Genomic DNA, 19,906 nt, shown 5'->3' on the forward strand with positions numbered 1-19,906 from the left:
CAGATAAGGACCCTGTCACTCTAGTTTCCAGGACTGAGAGGAAACATGCCAGGTGCTAGGGGGGGTTGGGGGAGGGGAGCAGGTGAGGCTTCAGCCCTCAAAGAATGGAAGGTTCAGGAGACAAAGGGAGCATTTACCATACACAACACACGCACCTTAATACTGAACTGAAAATGGTTAGGAATAAAAACCTGTACTTTGCTCAACTAAAAACCGAGACAGAGCATCAAAGGTGATTTTCTTGCTGTTTCTGGGTGGAAGATAACCTGGGAAATGTAGTCAAGACCCTGAAATTCAGAAATCCCAGGGTATTACCTGGGAATGGCACTGCCTCTCCTCAAAGTGACTCGACAGGCCCACCCAGGCTGGCTCTTTACCTTGGTGGCTTCTCCAGACACCTAGGAGGAGGTGGCTGTCAGAGAGAGGGGCTCTTCAGGACCGGCTCAGCTCAGACTCCTGAATCTGGGGGACCACAGGAAGGAACTGCTGCAAAAACAGGACTTGAGGGTGGAGCAATGGGAAGAAAGTTACCCCAGGGCAGTGGTCAGTGCCATGGGAAACCACACTGGGCTAGAGAAAGGTCATGTGCCATGTGGCAGACATGCCTCTAAAGGGCCTTCCTCCTCTACAGAATTGGTGCCAGCGAGGCCTGGCCTGCTCACCTTGCCATGTGCTTTCCCTCCCTGCCACTTCAGCTGTCTGAAGTGAGTGTGAGATCTTAGTAACCCCCACCAATGTACATTTACAGGATACCTGCACAGGCATGCTCCTGTGTTCCTGGGGAGCAAGGATACGTAAGGAAAACTGGGGCAACTGTTACTAGGCCAATGGGGAAAACCAGTTCTGCAAAAGCATCCCAGGGCCTTCCCTGGGCATGACCCAGCCCATACCTGTGAGGAAGTATGACCAAAGTCCCAAACCCCAGCTCTCCGAAGCCATCTCCCCTTGAGCAAGGGCAGAGAAACGTTTGGGGAACCAAGCTGGCCCTCAACTGGTATTAAAACCTCATCAGCTGGAAGCCCACGGTCTCTAGGGGCCAGCATGTCCCATTTGTAAGTTCTGCTTGTTCATAGGCAAAAGCAAATGTTGGGCAGAAGCAAATGAAGGGAGCTTTGCCTTTTCCAGAGAAGGTCAAGCTCAGTGGTTCAGCTGGGCCTGTGTCCACTCCTTCTGCTGTAACCATGGGACTGCTACACCAACCGACTTGGTAAAACCCGACAAAGTCATCTGCAAACAGTCTGAGAGGACAGCTGGGGGTTTGGGTGGAACATTTTCTGAAGCTGGGAGGACCTTTAGAGCTCCTGTCTCCCTGGGAAGAGGCCTAGGCACTAGCTGTTGCTCTGTGAACTGGAGTCTCGGCTTGTCTAATTCAGAAAACCACCCAATGACCCGAGCCTTCGCCCTGCCTCCCTCAACACCCCCCGGCCTGCCGCCCGGCTGATCTACACCAAGCCCGGGCACCTCTCATGCCCAGGCCAGGCTGCCCCCAGTCCTGTCACTTTACACACAACCCTTCTCACACAACCACAAAGGACTGAGAAAGACCCTGCAGACAGTTAAGCTCATAAAAATAAGGGACTCCCCACAAAGCTCCAAATCACCACCAATGCATTTATTTGAGGGAGAAAGGGTCAAATCTTATTAGGAACTTTAAACTGGATAGGAATAGACACTGATCTGCCTAACATCTGGGTGTTCACAAGTGCACAGGTAACCATATCCTGCACGTAAGGCATCACCATTAAACCAATGAACATTTGATGAGAATGACACGTTTTGAGCAGTCACATGATTTCCCTTTCAGAAGGTGCTGCCTTATCAGAAAAGTAGTGTTGAGAAAAACGAAGACAGCCTCCTAGCAAAGGCCTGGACATGATGGTGGCCTCGTGAAAGGGGATCACACCTTATTTACAAAGAAAGAGAGTGAAACTCCCAGCTGAGCTGCAGGATGAGAGCTGGGGCTGACTCGAGGGGTGTGAATGGGGGTTGGGACCTGACTTCATGAGCCTTTGCCCATCCAACGTGGGCCTCCACAAGCCATTCTTTGGCCCCCTGCACAAGGCAGACTCAGGAAATCTGCAAAGTAAGGGGATTCTGCCCCAATTCCCCAGCCCCACCCCACCTTCCCCAGGTCTAACAGTGACCAATCCACTGGATGCAGCCTCACCCCCACCCAACCCCTACTTCTGGACAGACACATGGCATATATGGAAACCGAAGCCCAGCTGTGCTGGAGCACATCTAGGTGTTGCTGGGTTGGTTGTCTTACAGGTGCCCCGAGATGATCAGGCCTCACCCACGGTGGCCAGGCTGAGACAGCGTGTTTTTTTTTAGGTGATTCAGGTTACTCCAGGGCAAAGCACGATCCTGATGACACTCGGCGGAAAAGCAGGCTGGAGCCTCGAAAGAGCTGGCCCTGGATTGGAAGGAGCAGTAGGGTCAGTGAAAGGGAGGCCATGCTTCTCATCCCACCCCAGAGCCAGGCCAGCGAAAGGCAAAGAAGGGTCCAGTAGCTCAGAGACCCCAGAATCGGAGATAGAAGGCCTAGGTTTGCATTCCTGAGGGCAAGGTCAGAATCTGCTCTGTGCTGAAGCACAAGGGAGCAGTTTATTTCATGCCACAGGGTGTCCAGTATTTTTTTCTTTTTTATTTTTTTATTTTGGGCTGTGTTGGGTCTTCATTGCCGCGCGCAGGTTTTCTCTAGTTGTGGAGAGCGGGGGCTACTCTTCGTTGCGGTGCGCGGGCTTGTCATTGCGGTGGCTTCTCTTGTTGTGGAGCACGGGCTCTAGGCACGCAGGCTTCAGTAGTTGTGGCGCACGGGCTCAGTAGCTGTGGCTCGCGGGCTTAGTTGCTCCGTGGCATGTGGGATCTTCCTGGACCAGGGCTCGAACCCGTGTCCCCTGCATTGGCAGGCGGATTCTCAACCACTGCACCACCAGGGAAGTCCGGGGTGTCCAGTATTGACCAGGCTACTGGGTAGGAAACCCCCAATGGAGACCCACTGCCCTCTGGCTTCAGAGCCCAAGTGGACTCGGGCTCCTCCAATACTAGAGGACGTGATGGATGTAGGGCCAACTGGATTCGCTGGAAGGCCTGCGTCTGTCTCTGGCCTCCCTGCTTTCCTCCCATCAGTCCTTTTCTCAACCTTGAGGCCAGTCAGTGTGCTAGCTCCTCCTGCCCAAGCCACTGCCCCATTTTACTCTGAAGCCAACCAAGGCCAGGAAAAGGCAGGGATCTGTCCTGGGCCAGCCACCTGGTTCCTTGACCCAGAGCTCCAGCCAGCAGGAGGGTGCTTGGGCATAGAACACAAAGACTTCAAGACTGGCACCCTCGCCAAGCTCACCACATGGCCCAGCTCCCCCCTCAGGCTCTCCTGGGCACCTGGGGCATCCTGCACGGGTGGAGGGAGGGGCCGGCCTCCAACATGCCAGGTGTGTTTCCATCCCAGGTTACTTGAGGTATAAGAAGTTCTTGGGCTTCACCACCTACCCTGTGGGCTTCCTCATACTTGTTCTAAGAGTATTTGAGAGTTGAAGAAAAGAAGACCTTGTCTGATGTCTAATTCTTAAGCAAATTCAGACCTGACCACCTCAAACCCCTTCTACAGGTTACAGAAAACAACCGAATGAACTTTTTGGCCAATCCAATAAAATAAAGTGAACATTTAATTTAAATGCCTCAAACCAAAAGTCTACATTCTCTTTATCCTCCTTACAACATCGGATTCCATGACAACCCCTTAACTTTCCATGTAATGAAGAGTCCACAAAACCTTTCCATCTGACTGATGTGGTGGCTAAGTGAGAAAAACCTCCCTGGAGAGCAGGCTTACCTGCACACTCAGGTACTTCCAGCAGTGGATCCAGGATTTGAACACTGGGGAATAAGGGGGTAGCCCGGCCTGCAGCCTGCGGGGAAGGAGAGCATGTTAGATCCAGAGAACAGCGGGAGACAGATCAGCTAAGGAAAAGGAGCCCTCATGAAGGAATGGCCTGGGGCTGCCACCACCCCCATACCAAACCACAGATTCCTCCCAAAGGGGTGCGATGAATCCCAGAGGAAGCCAGGGGGCCTGGTGGGCCGAGCCCACACATAGAGCAGGTGGGAGGGGGCAGGGCACTAGACGGACTCGGCCAGGTCCCCCCAACAGCCTTGGCAGGGTGCCTGCAGAGGGGCACACACCTACCCACAGTTGTTCACGGCCATGAGATCACCGACCAGCAGGAAGGGGTAGGTCAGCATGCTCACTGCAATCTGCAGGGAGACCTGAGGGTCAGTGAGCCCACCTACCACAAGCCCCTGGCCCAGGCTCCAGGAGCAGGCACACCCTAGACCGAGGCCTGCGTCCAGCCATCTCCAGAGCTGGCCTCCGAAGCCCCGCCCAGGCCCCCAGCTCAGTGGGAAGAGCAGCTGGCCAGACTTACCCCCATCACAAATTTAGTGTAGCTCCGGATGGCCAGGGCCTGGCTGAACTGAAAAGACAAAAAGGGAGACTGGTTTGCCCCAGGTACCTCGAGATGCAGACTTCAAACATGTAGGCCCCGGCCCCGTCGGCACTGCCTGGTCGGCAACCCCCTTCACCTCGCCCTCCGCACTGGCCTCACACCCCCTCTGCACTCAGCTCCTCACACGCCCACCCGCTGCGCTCCCTTTCAGGGCCTGCCAGCGGCTTCTGTGGCCTGGTGGTCAGAGCCAAGAGAAGATCTGGGAGGCAGAAGTGGGATATCCGGACTGGAGGGCCTTCTGTGACCCAGTCAGGGATGGTGAGCGGGAGACGAGGTAGGTGGGATCACGAGCTGTGGCCTGCGTAACCTCCTCTGAGCTGCAAGCTGCGAGGGCTGGGCCTTTGTTTGCCTTGATCAGTGCCTACAGTAAGTGCTTACTGAATGGAAAGTCAGGCACCCATCTGAACTGCACACAGGATCCTGGGTCCTGTAGCAAAAGGTGAAGGGCAACCCCGGGCTTACTGCCACCCTACCTCACCAAACTCTCGCCCCCTTCAGGCCCCAACTCCTGAATTCAACTTTGCCCATGAAACAGCCCCGAACTACAAAGGGTGACTACCTATCCCTCAGCTTCCTGTGACATGGCCATCCCACCGGCTGGATGCCCTGCAACCCCGGGCGGAGACTGGCTCAGCCCTCTGCCTGAGTGGCCGCCTCCCCTTAGAGCCTTTAAGCCACACACAGAAAAGCACGTGAAAAATACTTTCAGTGCAGTGTCGACTGCTGTTCTCAGTGAGGTAAGTGCAGCAGCCCCTGGTCAAACACCTGCCCACTTGGACTGGAGGAACCAATCAGCTGTGGGACACCCCTCCCCCTCAAGGCACCCCAGCTGTCCCAGGCTTGTTCTGTATGTGATGCCAGCAGTTGACCAACCCATAAGGCCCCTGAGAAAGGGGCATTGCTGTGCTACTGTAATTGCAGGTGGGAGCTGCTCTCTATGGAGCAACTGGAATCTGCTCACATTAAAAGGCCAATAAGACTCACCTACCCAATTCAAATGGCCAGTTTCCCTCTGCCCCAGCTGCGAGCTCTCAGAGGCACCCCTCACCACAGACTGTGTCCCAGACCACCCCCACCCCGGAACTGCCATTCTGGGGCCCAGACACAGACACACGGAGACTATGAACCCCGCCCACCCCAACAAGGTGATTCTGGCAGACAGGTCCCCAGTCCCTCACCCAGCCTCCGAGGGTGGCTGATTCCCACTGTTAGAATGTCTGGCTCCCAGGAACCCCTGCCTATCACTGCTCCCCAACTCTTATCTTGGGTCAGGCAGAATCAGCTGACCTATCAGATCCCTAGAAACCTTTCCTCAACAAGTGCCTTTCAGAAGGACCAAGGCCTCCCCGTGCCTGACCCAATCTGCTGAGGTCTGTGCATACCAGGCTGTGTAGAGCACTGCTAACAAGAGTCGGGTGCACCCGCATGGTACACTTCCTAGCTGACTGAAGCACCCTCAGCCTGGCCCAGGGAAAGACCTAGTCCCAGCCCTGTCAATTCGCAGGCAAGGGCCCCAGGAGAGCCCTTCAATCTCTGGGTCTCATCTGTCTGTAAAACAGGATGTTATACCTGCTCTGCTCCTTTCACAACTGAGGTCCTGTCAGGATCAAATGTCATAATGTTCACTAAAGGGCTCGAAAAAGCCTAAAACACCGAGCGGAAGTTCAAGGGTTATTATTAGCTGGTCTACCTCCTGATTTACCACGGATCCCTAGTTTGGTTTGGGTCACTGCCTCAAACTAGCCGTGGATAAGCTAGGGTCTGTGTGACCTAAAGCTGCCCAGGGACGGGCATTCCATAAACCCCTCTACGTCTTGATAGTGACCTCCTCTCTCGAGGCCGTTCTCCTCGGAGGCAAAGCTGACCCAGGGACAACCAGAGTCTTCTCCTCAGACCCCTCCCCGGAGGCCCTCTCCAGCCCTAGGGGCCAGTACTCAGAATCCCAGAGTCCTCAAGTCTGCCCCTGACCCTGGGCATCAGCCGTACATTGAAAGATGGACAAGTCCTTGTTCCAACCAACCTGGGAACCTGGATTCTGGTCGTTCCCCAGCCCCCCTGGGGTGTCACTCACGCTGTCATCCACCAGGTAGGCATTGATGAAGTGGGCCAGCAGGTTACAGCCCCACAAGAAAACCACATCTCCCAGGAGGTGAGGGATTAAGCCGCTAAAAAACAAGGTGAGCAAAGGTGAGCAGGGGAGGGAAGAGAACAATTCCTGGGGGCTCCACACCCAGGAAGCAGGCAAGGATGTTCCAAGCTCAAAACTTCAGCATGTCCACCAGCACCACCTCGGGAAGGAAGCCCGCAGGGGCCACATGGGCCAGCAGCTATCCACAGCAGGAAAGCAGTGTTCCTTTCTCCACGGGGAGTGAGGGGTGTTATGTGTGTTATATGCTACATCTGACAGCACAAGTTAAGCTTAAGCTCTGAACACTCACAAGCGGCGTTCAAACCACAGAAGCTGGGCCTTAAGACGTGAATGTTGCAAAATCCGGGATTTTCCAATGCAGATTATGAAAGAGTACCTACACGTTAGCAGTCTTCTCCTGGCCTTTTTACCCAATCCACTCTCACAAAGCACTTTGCTCACTGCACCTGTATTCACCCCTGGAATGTTCCACTAAAAACATTCCATACAAGCTTTTACAAGGAGGGCTGACTTTTAAAGTGATGGCCTTTAGAATGCGCATCTCTACACACTAATGTGAAGTTTCCCTAAGATACAGTGCTGAGGGAAAAAGCCAGATTGAGACCAGTGGGTCCTGTGTGATACTTGTGGGTTCTGGGGTTTTTTTTCTTTTTCTTTTTGGCTGCGTTGGGTCTTTGTTGCTTTGTGCGAGCTTTTCTCTAGTTGCAGCGAGCGGGGGCTACTCTTCGTTGCAGTGCGTGGGCTTCTCGTTGCGGTGGCTTCTCTTGTTGCGGAACGCAGGCTCTAGGCGCGTGGGCTTCAGTAGTTGTGGTGCACAGGCTTAGTTGCTCTGCAGCATGTGGGATCTTCCTGGAGCAGGGCTCGAACCTGTGTCCCCTGCATTGGCAGGCGGATTCTTAACCACTGCGCCACCAGGGAAGCCCCTGTGGGGTTTTTTTTTAATGTGTTTATTTGCTTGTTTAGATATAGAAGGACATGGAAAGATCTCCAGGAGAATGGCTGCCTCTTGGAGAGAGGACACAGAATTATGATTTTTGAATTTTCAAAAATCTTATTTCAAAATATTTGAAAGTTCAAAATACCTGTAATACATCTACGATATGAGAGATGTGAATAAAGTGAACCTTCATGAATGCAATTTCCAATCCTGTGGCTTCCACCTGTGCTCAGACTGACTTTTCACAGGTACACTCAGTGCTTTCTGAGTACGTACACCACCTGTTCTACAAACACATGAAGAAAAAAAAGAACCCAATGGGTAAGATATCTGTTGTGTGGGAATCCTACTCACACACCAGAAAAGAATGTATACAGTGAGTGTGAAAAACACCAGAGGTGGTGATATGTAGTGTTTTAGGGTCCGAAGCACCAGTCACACAAGCAAATATTTATTCACACACATATATATGCACACCCATACATACGTGTACATATACAGAGATATGAATATACATATGAATATGTGCGTATATAAATCAAGGTTTATCAACCTTGACACTATTGACCTTTAGGGCTGGATGATTCTTTGTCGTGGGGGCTGACCTCTGCACTGAAGGATGTTTAGCAGCATCCCTGGTCTCCACCCACTAGATCCCAGCTGTGACCATCAAATGATGTCTCCAGACATTACAGATGTCCCCTGGGGCAAAATCACCTCCTAGTGAGAACCACATACATGTACACACACACACACGCCTACACATAGAACAGCTGGCCGATGATGAAACCACGAGATGAGTTAACAGAGAGCCCCATGTCTAGTGTACTGTGCACTTAACAGCATGTATGTCTCTGCCTAGACCTTAAAAAAGCAAAACAAAAAATATTTGTCAGGCCTGGATTTTGGGTTCTGTTTGTAGTTTACAGTCTTTTCGGTGTGAGCTTTCTTTACAGGTGGAGTAAGATGGGTGTGAGACACCAAGGAGGGCAGGGGGTCCGGGGCCCTCAGGAGATTGTGTGCCCTGAAGACATCTGCTCTGCAGAAACACAGGCCCAGCACGGCCAGGTCTTGACTTTTTAAGAGAAGCCAGAAATAGGGATTGTTATGTGAAACATCCTAAATGTTGAATATGAAGAACTAATTTCTCAGAAGTGCTATGTCAAACAGGATCCATCAGCTGGAGTCAGCCTGTGAGCTGCCAGGGCTTGACCTTCAGCCCAAGTCACAGATTTTCAGTGACTTTTCAGCAGTGTAACCAAGGACGATGGAAGACCTGAAGACCAGCCTCGTGTGCACCCCCAGCCCTGGAGCACATGGACGGGGACAGTGGGGTCGGGGGTGTGGTTTTGGCCACCCCCACCCCCAGCGTGCTGGACAAACAGTACCATTTCTGTGTAAGCCGCGATGTGGACGGGGCTGGGCAGCTTTGTTCCCGATGATCCGTAGCTCGCATAGGCCATGGAGCTCTACGGGCCAAGGTGCAGCTGCTCAGGCAGGGACAGAGCCCTGTGGTTAGTCTGAGGCCAATAGCTGTGGCCTGAGGGTTGAGAATGCGCCTATTAGTAGAGCCATGCTCCGTGGCCAGTTATGGGGTGTATAAACTCACGTACACAAAGAATCCCAGCAGCCCCTCTTCTTTGAAAATCTTCCCAATGGAGCTCAACACGCCGCTGTGGAGAACACAGGGATACAACGTCACCCGGGCACCTTGGAGAAGCCCGTGCCCTGGTCTGGAGCAGAGCCTGCCACCCTTGCTCAGAGCCATCCAGTCCTGGCCGGGATGGGGAGGGGGCATTCTCTGTCACCAGGCAGAACCCAAGTGGAGATGATTACAGCTCTTGTTTTGGGAGTGAGAGGGCGTCTACGCAGTTTATGGAGACTGGGGAAACCCAACCACCCACAGGGGCAGAACTCCAGTTCTCTACTGCTTTTTTCTATGGATCTGGAATGTAGGAATGAACCTTCTAGCCTGGGCTGCTGCAGAGGTGACGGGACCTTCTCCTGCCTGGCCCTAGTGCTTACTTCTGGCTGAACAACCTTCTGGCAAAGAAGCCTGCATGTCCCACAGAGAGAGGAGGAGAGGTGCCGAGTGGAGAGAAGCACCTTCCCAGAGGGCAGAGAAGGAATACAGGGCCCTGCAGCGGAAGGCCCTGCAATCAGACTGCACAGACGCAGCTTAGGAAAAGGCACCTGGCCCTCCGCAGCAGGGAACTCGGGGATGCGCACCCTGCCCACTGCAGCCTGTTAGAGATCACGGGACAGGCTGGGATGCCTTAGGTGTGAAATGCAAAGGAGGTTCAAGTGCAACCTCTGTGACCTGTGACAATGCCAAGTGACCTGTTCTGCATAGAGGCTCTGCGAAGCCGAGAGGGCCAGGGTGGCCTAGGAGAAAGACGGTGGGAGCCAGAGCCCTGCCAGGCCCCACTACCCTTCTTCTCAGGACAGTGGCTCAGCCCACTGGGTTCTAAGCCCACTGGGGGAATGGGCCAATTTCCCATTAGTGAACTCAAAATGAGGCACCATGGCAGCCAAGCTTCCTGGGGCGGTGGCCCCAAGGACAGCAGCAGCAAACAACTGAACCCAGGAAATGAGAATCTGAGCGAGGAAGGATAACAGATGCATGTACTCCTGCCACAAGCCTCCAGGACCCACCTCTTGTCCTGCACTGAGCCTCAGAGGGGCAGGGAGGGCACAAGTGCCACAGGGAAGGACTGTGTCAACACACCTATGCCCCTACAGACCCAGCTCAGTGCCAGGCATGGCAGGTGCTGGGTAAATATTTGGTAAACAATGGAAGGGCCAAGCCCCAAGGCCATGGGGTGGACGGCCGCTTAGGAGAGGATGAAACGAACTCTAAGCTGGCTTCTGTGACAGCTGGAAAAAGGGCTAGGGCATAACCTAGGGGGTCTAGGAGGGAACCCCACCAGGACTCCTAATCCAACTGGACTCCAATCCCACTCACCCCTCTGTAGGGCATCTAGGCTCATCCAGGGCTGCCCCAGACAAGAGAGGGAGAAAATACCCCTGGACCCAGACTATGGAAGCCACTACCCCATTCCTCTGAAGCTGGCACATAAAAAATAGGGCAGAAACGGGGCAGCAGCTGACCCCAGTACGGCCTGTCCTGGCAGACTCTGAATAGTGACAGGGCCACTCCTGCCAACCCTGAGAAGAATTACCCACCTGTACTTGGCCTCCCGTCCCACAAACTGGACCATGCAGCGCATTGAGATGACTGAGGAAAGAGAAAACACACACAGGTGACATGGTGGCCAAAGCCCAAGACTCCCCAGCTGTGGGTGGGGTGCCCAGCACAGTGGCCATTGCACAACACGGCCCGTGTCAGAGCGTGGGAGGGGAGGAGGGCCCCTGGGATTCCCCATCACACCCCATGACCACGGCATCCCATTTCTTCTGCCTGGGAAGAGCCCCAGCTCCCTCTGGACTGAACTCCCGGCCAATTCCAGTGATACTACTTCCCAGTAATTCTACTGCTGCCCGTCTACAGCCCATGAGGGGTCACCCCACGGCTGAGATGCAGTCTCCAATGGGGCGGCTCACCATGCAGGGGGTGGGCCAGCATGCGGGACACGCACTGCATCATCATCTCATAGGAGGTCTGCAAGAGAGCAGAGGGCGGGGACTTGGTCTGGCCTGTCTCTGGAACTGGTGCTCACGGGGAGCTACAAGCATTTACAGGGGAAAAACTGGGATCCTGCAGCACCCATGTGGGGTCGGTCTACCTCAGATGGCCCCCCTTGTCACCCATGCAAAATTCCCTCTACCCAGGACTGCTGCCAGTTCCCAGGCCAGGTCCCATGGCGGCTGAGAGGCTTTCTGTGATTCCCTGCAGTGGCCCTGCTGGGGCTCCTTCCACATCCCACCCCACTGTGCACACAGCAGGCCCCAACTGTGACTCTTCAATGACCTGCCCAACTGGGCAGTGAGAGATAATCAGGCTCCCCTCTCTAATTCCAGGTACCCACCTCCTTCACCACTTTCTTCAGAGAAGTCTTCATGTCATCTTTGTTGGCAACCTGTTCAATCTCATCTGGAGGGAAAACCTGAGATGCAAACAACAAAGGTGGATCAAAAGCAAAATACAGGTGCGCCTCTTCGATGTAACTTTGAAGGGATGGAGAGGGCAGGAAACAGCTCCTACTATTTTCTTGGCCATGTCCATTAGCTGGGTCCGCCTCGGGTAACCCCCTGGGGCTGGAGCTAGCAGGGAGAAAGTCCCCGCCTAGTGTCACATTTGTAAGAAAGCAGACAGATGGTGAGGCAGGGACCTTTCCAATTGAGGAGACTTGGCGTTGGACCACCAGGGCTTGGAGTCTGCCTTTGGTGCTGGGGTGGAGCCCTGACCAGTCTGGGAACCGAGAAGCAGGACCAGTGCACATGGCTGCCTCCACGGGTGGCAGGGGGCTCAGGGGAACCTCGGGCAACTGGTCCTGGCTTCGCCCCGGGCTCACCTTCTTCATGCTGCCCCGGGTCACGGTGGAGAGGGCGTTGGACATCAGCCGGGGGCTCAGGCCTCGGAACAGCCCTATCTTCCCATCCACTTGCACAATGTACTTGGCTACAAGAAAGCAGAGGTGGCAGCGTCACGTCCAGCCCAGACGCACCCACTCCTGGGTCACATTCACACCCAGACCAGACGCAGCTTGTCCTTCTTCAGTACCTGCTGACTTCAGTCACAGAAGGGAGCACTGTCCAGGACTCCGGAAGCAATCGGGCCCCACTCCCAAACATCTTCTCTAGCCCATTTCTTTTTGTAAAACCTTCAAAACATATTTTTCTGATGAACAAGTTCATATGTTTTTCTTTTTGTAGTTTGGAAAATCTACTTGGCAAACTTAGCTACAGTTTTTCAACTCAGCAACTTAAGTGCTGCAACCTAGGAACCAATTCTGTTGCTTATAAAAAATGTTTTTTTCTGGGAAAAGAAAAAATGGAAAAAGGCAACCGCAAGCGGTGATGAAGTTTGCAACCTAAGGCAGGGAAAAAGGAAAAGGAAGGGCTCCCAGGGGAAAGGCTCAAGAGTGTCCTTTGAGCATGCCACGGAGAGGGCCATTCCCACCTTGTCACTGTGCTGCATCCAGGATCCCACCGGGCACCTACTGGCATTTATTAATTACAGGAGGGAAAGCCAGTGGAGAAGTAACTAAAACAGAGGCACCAATGAACTATTCTATAGAAAAAAACTTAAGTGGTCAGGGAAGCTGGACCCTGACCCTGTTTGAGTCAGTGTTTTTTTGTTTGGGTCTCTAAAAGGATACTTTCTTAATGTTTTGCTGTTTTATTCAATATCAACTTTTAAATGACGTTCAAAAAGGAGACGTTATTTTTATAAACCTGCATACCTGGAAGCTGGCAGAACATTCCCTCAGACAACGTGCTCCCCTCGAGCCAAGACTTTAGCTCTCCAGCACCGCACAGTGGCGGGAACCAGCAAGGGAGGGTGCCGTTCTCTCCTCTGCCACATGTCTGCCAACAGCAATTCCATGTGGCAGCTGTATGGGCTTCCCCTGGTCCCGAGAACACCTGGTACCTGCATGTTTGGCTTCCTGAGACTGGGGTGGTGCTGGAAAGAGAGGAGTAGGCGGAGAGAGGACACTGGGCCACGTGGCCAGGATGCCCTGCTTCACGGAGTGAACAGGCAGAAGGAAGGTTTATTCTGGGGGAGGGGAGAGCCAGTCAGCAGAAGGGAGAGCTGGCGGGATAAAGCCCGAGTGTGGTCTCCAGCAGGACACTTAACCTCTTTCCATCCAATTTCCTAGCCAGAAAAAAAGGGAGTAAGGACCCCTACTTCTCCCCATCTCAGAGCTGAATTACGAACAAGTGAGAGCAGACAAAGGTATGCAGAAACGTCTACAGAGGCCTTTGTGGGCCCAAAGGGCCCCCTGGCTGGCAAGGGGCTCCATCATTCCATGGTTTCTCTGCAGTCCCTGAAAACTCTCCAGGAAGTTCTTTCCGGGAGAACACCAAAGAATGTCATGGCAGCTGTGGCGCTTTTCATAGCTGACGGGGAGTAGTAGACCCCGTCCAGACAGTCGTTAGACAGTCAGACAGCTGAGCCCCCTCCCCAACACCAGGAATCTGCTTACACCATCTGCACTGAAACAACATTTATATAAATGGCGGGGGGCGGGGGGAGCACCTCAGAACTCTGCTCATCTTTGCAAGAGGCAGTAAGATGATTGTCAAGACCCCTCTGCCCTGAGTCCTTTCGGGAATGACTGTGTGACATGAACAGAGATGATCTGGGTTCCAACCTCTCTATGGCTAGAGCCTGCATAGTGGTGTATGGAGGAATCACACGTAGGGGCTGGCAGCCCGCCACCCTGGCCTCCCGCAAATCCAGCGTCGCTCTGTATACCGGCTTCATTGCACTACAGTGGGGGGTGCCTCCCTGATTCTGTGACGTCCTCCTCCCCCACTGACAGCTTTTAAGTGAAACAAGTATGAACAGATTTCCCCGCAAAATGACATGTTCCACCTGGCTCTATACTGTACTCAACAATGAGGTGGCAAAACTGGAAGAGAAACATGACATCAGATTCTGCCAGCAGGGTGTGAAGTGAAAATAAGGTGACGGGAGGCGAGGCCCCAAGTTATTTGGCAGAAAGAAAGATTTTCAGAGAACATTCTAGACTGACTGAACAGATAAGATGGGCAGAGGTGGAGGAAGCATGAGAGGGTCGGCCTGGCTGTGAACACAGAGAGCAAAGGCACATTTAAAGAAGTCTGGGGAGTTCCCTGGTGGCCAGTGGTTAGGATTCCAGGCTTTCACTGGCGTGACCCGGGTTCAATCCCTGGTCAGGGAACTGAGATCCTGCAAGCCGTGTGGTGTGACCAAAAAAATAAAAAATTAAAAAAAAAAAAGAAGTCTGGGAAGGGTGGGGACTGGGAGAGGGACAGGGATGGTGGGTTTGAAACGGCCTTGGCCAGCTGGGGGTCAGGGGATGAGCAGCACAGGCAGCCGGTGGGCTTTGCTGGCATCAGGGAAGCTCCACCGTGGTGGGCTTCCTGATGGAGAGACCCTCTGGCAGGCAAGGCTGCAGGGGGCGGAGGGGGTGGGTGCTTGTACGGAGGGCCTGGGCATGAAGAAGCTGATAAGGAGTATGGGGCCAGAGCAGTTAGCAGCCTTCCTGAGCTCAAGCAGCTCACGAGGGCACACCAGGGGTGAAGCTGAGACCCACCATGTACTGTTCTACACCCAGGGGATGGAGATGCCTGAGTGAGTAGGCACCACTGCCTGAGGAATGCAGCGGAACAGGACAAAAGAAAAGAACCCAGGAGGCCCCAATGGGCCTCCTGCTGGAGGAGCAGGAAAGCAAAAGAACTGCTAAAAGGGCAGCCAGACTGCTCAGAAGGCCAAAAAAAAAAGGAAAACCACCCCCTACCCCCGCTTCCAGGCACAGCCTGGGGTGGCCGGGATGACAGGGACCACTGTCCTGGACTGCCCTCTCTCAGGTACCTGTCTGCCTATCCTGCTGCCTGGGCTGACAGCTGGCAGCTCACACAGAGGAGCCGGACGAAAGCTGTGTTGGTCACCTGCTGCCATCCTGACACCCTGCTGCCTCTGACCCCTCTTCCATGCCAGCGCTGACTCTGGGTGCCCCATGCTGCCCGGCGTGCTCCCCAGGGCCACCTGGGCCTGTTCCGTGTTGGACGCTTCTTTTTTGTCTCTCTCGGTGTGGGCTTTCCTGCCTGGGAAGCACACTCACCGTAGGTGAAGAAGCTCGGCAGGTAGAGGACCTTCCTCCCCAGCACATTGGTCCCAATGGTGGGGGGCATCGGCTCATGACCTACCTTCAGAATCAACAAATACAAAGGGAAAGTCAGATTCTACTGTTGATTCAGTCTCACTACTTCTCACCTTTCCCAGGCCTCTAACTCTTCTCCCACAAAGTCTAATGCTATTTCTGTTGATGTTTTCCCCATCAAAACATACCCAAAATTTCATCAGTGTCTATAACTGCCAACATCGTGTAATCTCCCAACACACAGAAATGTCCAGTCCCAGATACCACCCTTACCACAATCCAAGTCACCCCATCCCTCAACATTCTTACCTTCCAATTCCAGATATTTCCAGTGCAGAAACCCCCATGTTTATGTACTTCAAACCCCATACTCATCTCAGAAAAAAATCTCAGTTAATTCTCATCACCAGGTTAAAACATCAGTCCAGTCTCAATCCCAAATGTGGCAACACCAAAACACATCACACCCAAATCTCAGCCCCAAACTTCAGATAGCTCATTCACCCCACACTCAAATTTCTTACTGTACCCACTGCAGATGTCGACAAATCTGTCCCTCTCACTCCCAGCCACCTCAAATCCCAGCTGCTCCTCAAACAATTCCTCAGCTGTGATCTAATCTTGATCACCCCATATCCCTGTGACAGAATGACCCTGTCATTTCTGCAGGGTTATCATAATTCTTGCTGTATAGATGCTGGTTATAATTAAGGTATGTGTTAAACTCATGGGTGGGTGAAGGACCAAGCCACCCAAACCTCTGTGAGGAGGAGAGGCTTCTCCTGAGGGGTGAGGCCATTTGTTATGCTGCCGATTAATGAGAAGATTCTCTGCTGCCACACAAGGGGCAAGGTGTCTAGGAGACCAGCACCTTAGTGGGGTGTGAGAAGGCCCTTCCCTGGCGGGGGACCAGGGCCGTAGCCCTGTCCCTCAGAGCAGGCCAGACAAATCCATGGACCAGAGGAGCTCCTCTTGGATGTGGAAGAGGGTAGAAACAGCAGGGTTGGGAAGCTCTGCCTTAAATAGAACTAGGTATGCTTCCAGCGTTTTCGGGGCTCAATTTCCTTTCTTCCTCACCTTAGTCAAGTGTTTTGAAGTTCAGGCTGTCCGTTATGGATGGGACTCTGAGCTACATGACAGATTACTGATCATAATTAAGAAACTCCCTCCACGATGGAGAACTTCTTAAAAGAAAAACATCTAGCCCAGGGGAGTTGAAGGAAAGGGATGGCCAGGTGACCAAGCAGTTAGCCCTCCCCTTCCAGACCTTTCCCCTTCTGGGTTAAAAGCTCGAAGGTTCTGAGGTTAGTTTTGCTTTGATTTTGTTCTCTCATACAGGCAGCATTCCATTTACACCCTCAACTCCAAGTCTGAGCCAGTGTTCTTTTGCTGCCTTATCCACTCCAGTCACAACAACTGGGGAGGCCCATCGATTCCAATTTCACCCTTAAACCTGCTTGTTCCCTTCATCCTGTATCCCCATGGCTCCCAAATCTGTTGAGTCTATTTTCTTAACTTCCACCTGTGTTATCAAAGGCACGCTGACCCTATCTCACTCCTATTCCCTTCACTCTCAAGTTCTAATTATTTGTTCCCAAGTGTACTCACCCAATTTCATCCCCAAATCTGTTAACCCAGTCCTAACCACAGCCAAAGCTGTGGTTCTATACCATATACCGGCAGAGCCAGTCCCTCAAATCTCTAACACCCATGAGCCCTGATCTCAGGCACTGCATTCTTACTCACTTAATCGGGACAACCCCCAGATCTGCCAATCCAGTCCTGCCATCCAACCCCAAACTGGGATCTTCCTTTTTGCAAGATGTTATCTCTGATTCCCAAGCTATACCCATTAAGATTTCACCCTCAAGGACTTCCTGGTGGCACAGCGGTTAAGAATCCGCCTGCCAATGCAGGGGACACGGGTTCAATCCCTGGTCCAGGAAGATCCCACATGCTGTGGTGCAACCAAGCCCATGCGCCACAACTACTGAGCGTGCGCTCTACAGCCTGCGTGCCACAACTACTGAGCCCGCGCACCGCAACGAAGAGTAGCCCCTGCTCACCGCAACTAGAGAAAGCCCGCGTGCAGCGATGAAGGCCCAACACAGCCAAAAATAAATAAATTAATTTTTAAAAAAAAGACTTCACCCTCAAATATGTTACACTCAGCACAAGCTGCGTTCACATCAGGTAGACCACCTCAGTCACCCCAACTGGGTTCACCCATCCTTATCCACCCCCCATACCGTTCTTCTCACCCTCTGGACTTCCTCATTCCCCAATTCCCTATCCTCCCTCATTCCCCATTCTCTCTCATTCCTCAATTGCCTTTCCAAGTGACCCTTATTTCAATTTTCTTCTCCTGTAAACCAAACCTACCAAGGTCCAAATGATGGAGCCACTTCCAGGTTCCTTCACATGGAGCACTCCCCCCATTCCTTGTACTCCAACATCCTCCATTCCACAGACACTCCCATCAGCCACCCTGAAGTCCCAGCCCTCACCCAATCTCACTCCATCATCCTTGCTTCTCATCTCAGGTGCCACCAGTTCCAAAGCCTCAATTTCTCTCCCAAAGCTGGAATCTCTATTGCTGCAAATACAACCTGAATTTTTATAAGTAAAGCAGCCCTCACTCCCAAATCACAACCAAACGCCAGTCTCAACCTTCCCCCATCAGCCATTTCCAAATCTCAGTCACGATTAGATTCTAGTCAGGCACCGTGATGTCCCTGAAGGAATCTCCTCATTCTTTGTCACAGTCCTTGTCACACTCCAAAATCCACTGCCTCCATTCCTCAGACCCCAGATTTCAATTACTCCTATTCTCAAGTCCCTCTCATTCCAACTGTATCTCCCATTCTCAGTCCATTATCAGGACAGTAAATCTGATACCCATCTGTCTCAACTCAAATCAAATCTCAAGTTTTGGTTAGGTCTCCATCTCAAACCCTCCCCCCCCTTAACTGAAAATTCTAGGCTAAATCTTCAGATATTAGTCCAAGCCCAAACTATCCACATCTACATTGTGTTCATCTCAGTCATGCCCACCTAATTCTGCCAAATGCACTCCCTCCACCTCAGCTCGGGCGCCCCCTTCCAGCTCCATCTCTCCCTTTCTCAAGCAGTCCAATTCATCTGTAAGGCACTGCTGGTCCCACCAAATATGCCAAGTGCCCCTGCATGCCTCGATTCCAGAGACATCCTACCTTGGCCTCATTTTCTGCCAGCCCCTACACATCCTGCCACCCTGTGTTCCAACTGGCCCTTCTGCCCAATTCCACTACGCCCATCCCCCTCACCCCATCCCCCCATACAGCTCCCAGCCCCAACCGTGAATTCAATGTTCTCCTCCAAATGCGTCATCCCTTTCCCCCTAAAAGCCTCCTGGCTCCCCTTTCCAGACAAATCGCCACTACCCCTCCCCCACTGCGTCGCCCTATCTGTTCCCCTCCCCCAAAGCACGTCATCCTGTCCCCTCCTCCCATCAAATCTGTCGTCGCCATCAAATCCAGAGCCCCCATCTCCTGTAACCCGATTCGCCTCCGCCTCTCCCACCAAATTCCGTCACCGTTAAATCCAGTGCCCCCGTCCCCTCCTCTCTGGAGTCTGATGCCCCTTTTTCTTTCCTAAATTTTTGGCCATGACCCCCAGTCCTTTGTTCCCCCCCCACCCCAAACCGCTTTAAATCCAACTCTATCAAATCCAGAGCTCTTGCTCCCCTTCACCCTAAATATGTGCTCATCTTCTGAATATTCTGCCTTGGCCCCCAAACCTCCTCCCCACCCAATCGCCAAAATTTCCCACCCCTCCCCCAATTCTGTTGTTTCTTCTTTCACCCCAAAATGCTGCCACTTCCCTCCTAGTCCAAGTCCATCGCCTCCATTCTTTCGTCTCCCAAACCTATCTCTCCGTTCCATCGCCCCCTCCCCTGCACCCCCAAATCCCTTGTTCCTTCCACCCTCTCCCAAATCTGTCGCTGACCCCTTTGCCCCCTTCTCCTGCATCCCCAAATCCCTCACCGTTTTCCTCCTCTCCCGCTCCTTCTGCGCACCAACCCGCCGTCCCCGCCCCTCTCCTCAAATCCGTCGCCATCGACTCCCCCACCCCCATCCTCCTCCAGATCCTGGCCTGTCACCTTCTTATCAGCCCCCACCTCCCTATGGCGCCCCTGGCCCCACACCTGGATGAGCAGCTTCACGTAGAGCAGCGGGTGACTGAGCGCCGTCACTCCGGCGCCCAGCGCCACGAAAAGAGCTTCGGTGGTCGGGGCGTTGTCCCCGGAGCCCAGGCCCCCGGATGCGCCGTCCATCCTGCGGGCCGAGGGTTGCGCCGCAGGCCGAGGGTGGCGCGGATGTGCGCGGTGTGCAGGCGGCGGATCGCGAGCCCGGGCCTCGACCCCCGCCGCCGCTCCGCCGCGAGCTCCAGCTCCTGCTCCGGCTCCCGCCATCCCCGCGGCACCGCCGCGAGCCCAGGGCGCCACTTCCGGGTCGGAAGCCCCCATGGCAAGGGGCGGCGAGGTCACTCCCCCGTCACGTGA

At 53.4% G+C, this 19,906-nt stretch overlaps 1 protein-coding gene across 5 annotated transcripts; it reads right to left on the reverse strand.

Moving 5' to 3' along the window:
• Window positions 1-1,591: 1,591 nt before the first annotated feature.
• On the reverse strand, window positions 1,592-19,902 carry MTCH1 (mitochondrial carrier 1). Of its 5 annotated transcripts, none has more exons than XM_082347856.1 (13): window positions 19,550-19,902; window positions 15,325-15,409; window positions 12,067-12,173; window positions 11,581-11,658; window positions 11,156-11,213; window positions 10,778-10,829; window positions 9,205-9,264; window positions 6,577-6,670; window positions 4,425-4,472; window positions 4,187-4,254; window positions 3,833-3,908; window positions 3,382-3,513; window positions 1,592-2,416 (listed from the first exon to the last, which is right to left on the reverse strand). In XM_082347856.1, the coding sequence occupies exons 1-13, from the start codon at window positions 19,868-19,870 to the stop codon at window positions 2,345-2,347; spliced, it is 1,251 nt and encodes a 416-aa protein (XP_082203982.1). In that variant the 5' UTR covers window positions 19,871-19,902; the 3' UTR covers window positions 1,592-2,344. The 5 variants fall into 5 exon arrangements, with proteins under 5 accessions (XP_082203982.1, XP_082203981.1, XP_082203983.1 ...); XM_082347855.1 differs by having other exon boundaries at window positions 6,526-6,670; window positions 19,550-19,901; XM_082347857.1 differs by having other exon boundaries at window positions 3,344-3,513; window positions 6,526-6,670; window positions 19,550-19,901.
• Between the last annotated feature and the right edge of the window lie 4 nt (window positions 19,903-19,906).

The sequence above is a fragment of the Balaenoptera borealis genome, assembly GCF_965194805.1.
Source record: "Balaenoptera borealis genome assembly, chromosome: 12".
In the NCBI taxonomy this organism is placed as follows: domain Eukaryota; kingdom Metazoa; phylum Chordata; class Mammalia; order Artiodactyla; family Balaenopteridae; genus Balaenoptera; species Balaenoptera borealis.

Bases quoted from the DNA above. Each gene is read 5' to 3' on its own strand.
- MTCH1 (XM_082347855.1), bottom strand. From the start codon at position 19,870: ATGGGGGCTTCCGACCCGGAAGTGGCGCCCTGGGCTCGCGGCGGTGCC. The intron at 10,830-11,155 runs GTGAGCCGCCCC...CTCTTTCCTCAG, and splicing joins GCTGGCCCACCCCCTGCATG to TCATCTCAATGCGCTGCATG. The intron at 4,473-6,525 runs GTTGGTTGGAAC...TTGTCTTTTCAG, and splicing joins ACCAGAATCCAGGTTCCCAG to TTCAGCCAGGCCCTGGCCAT.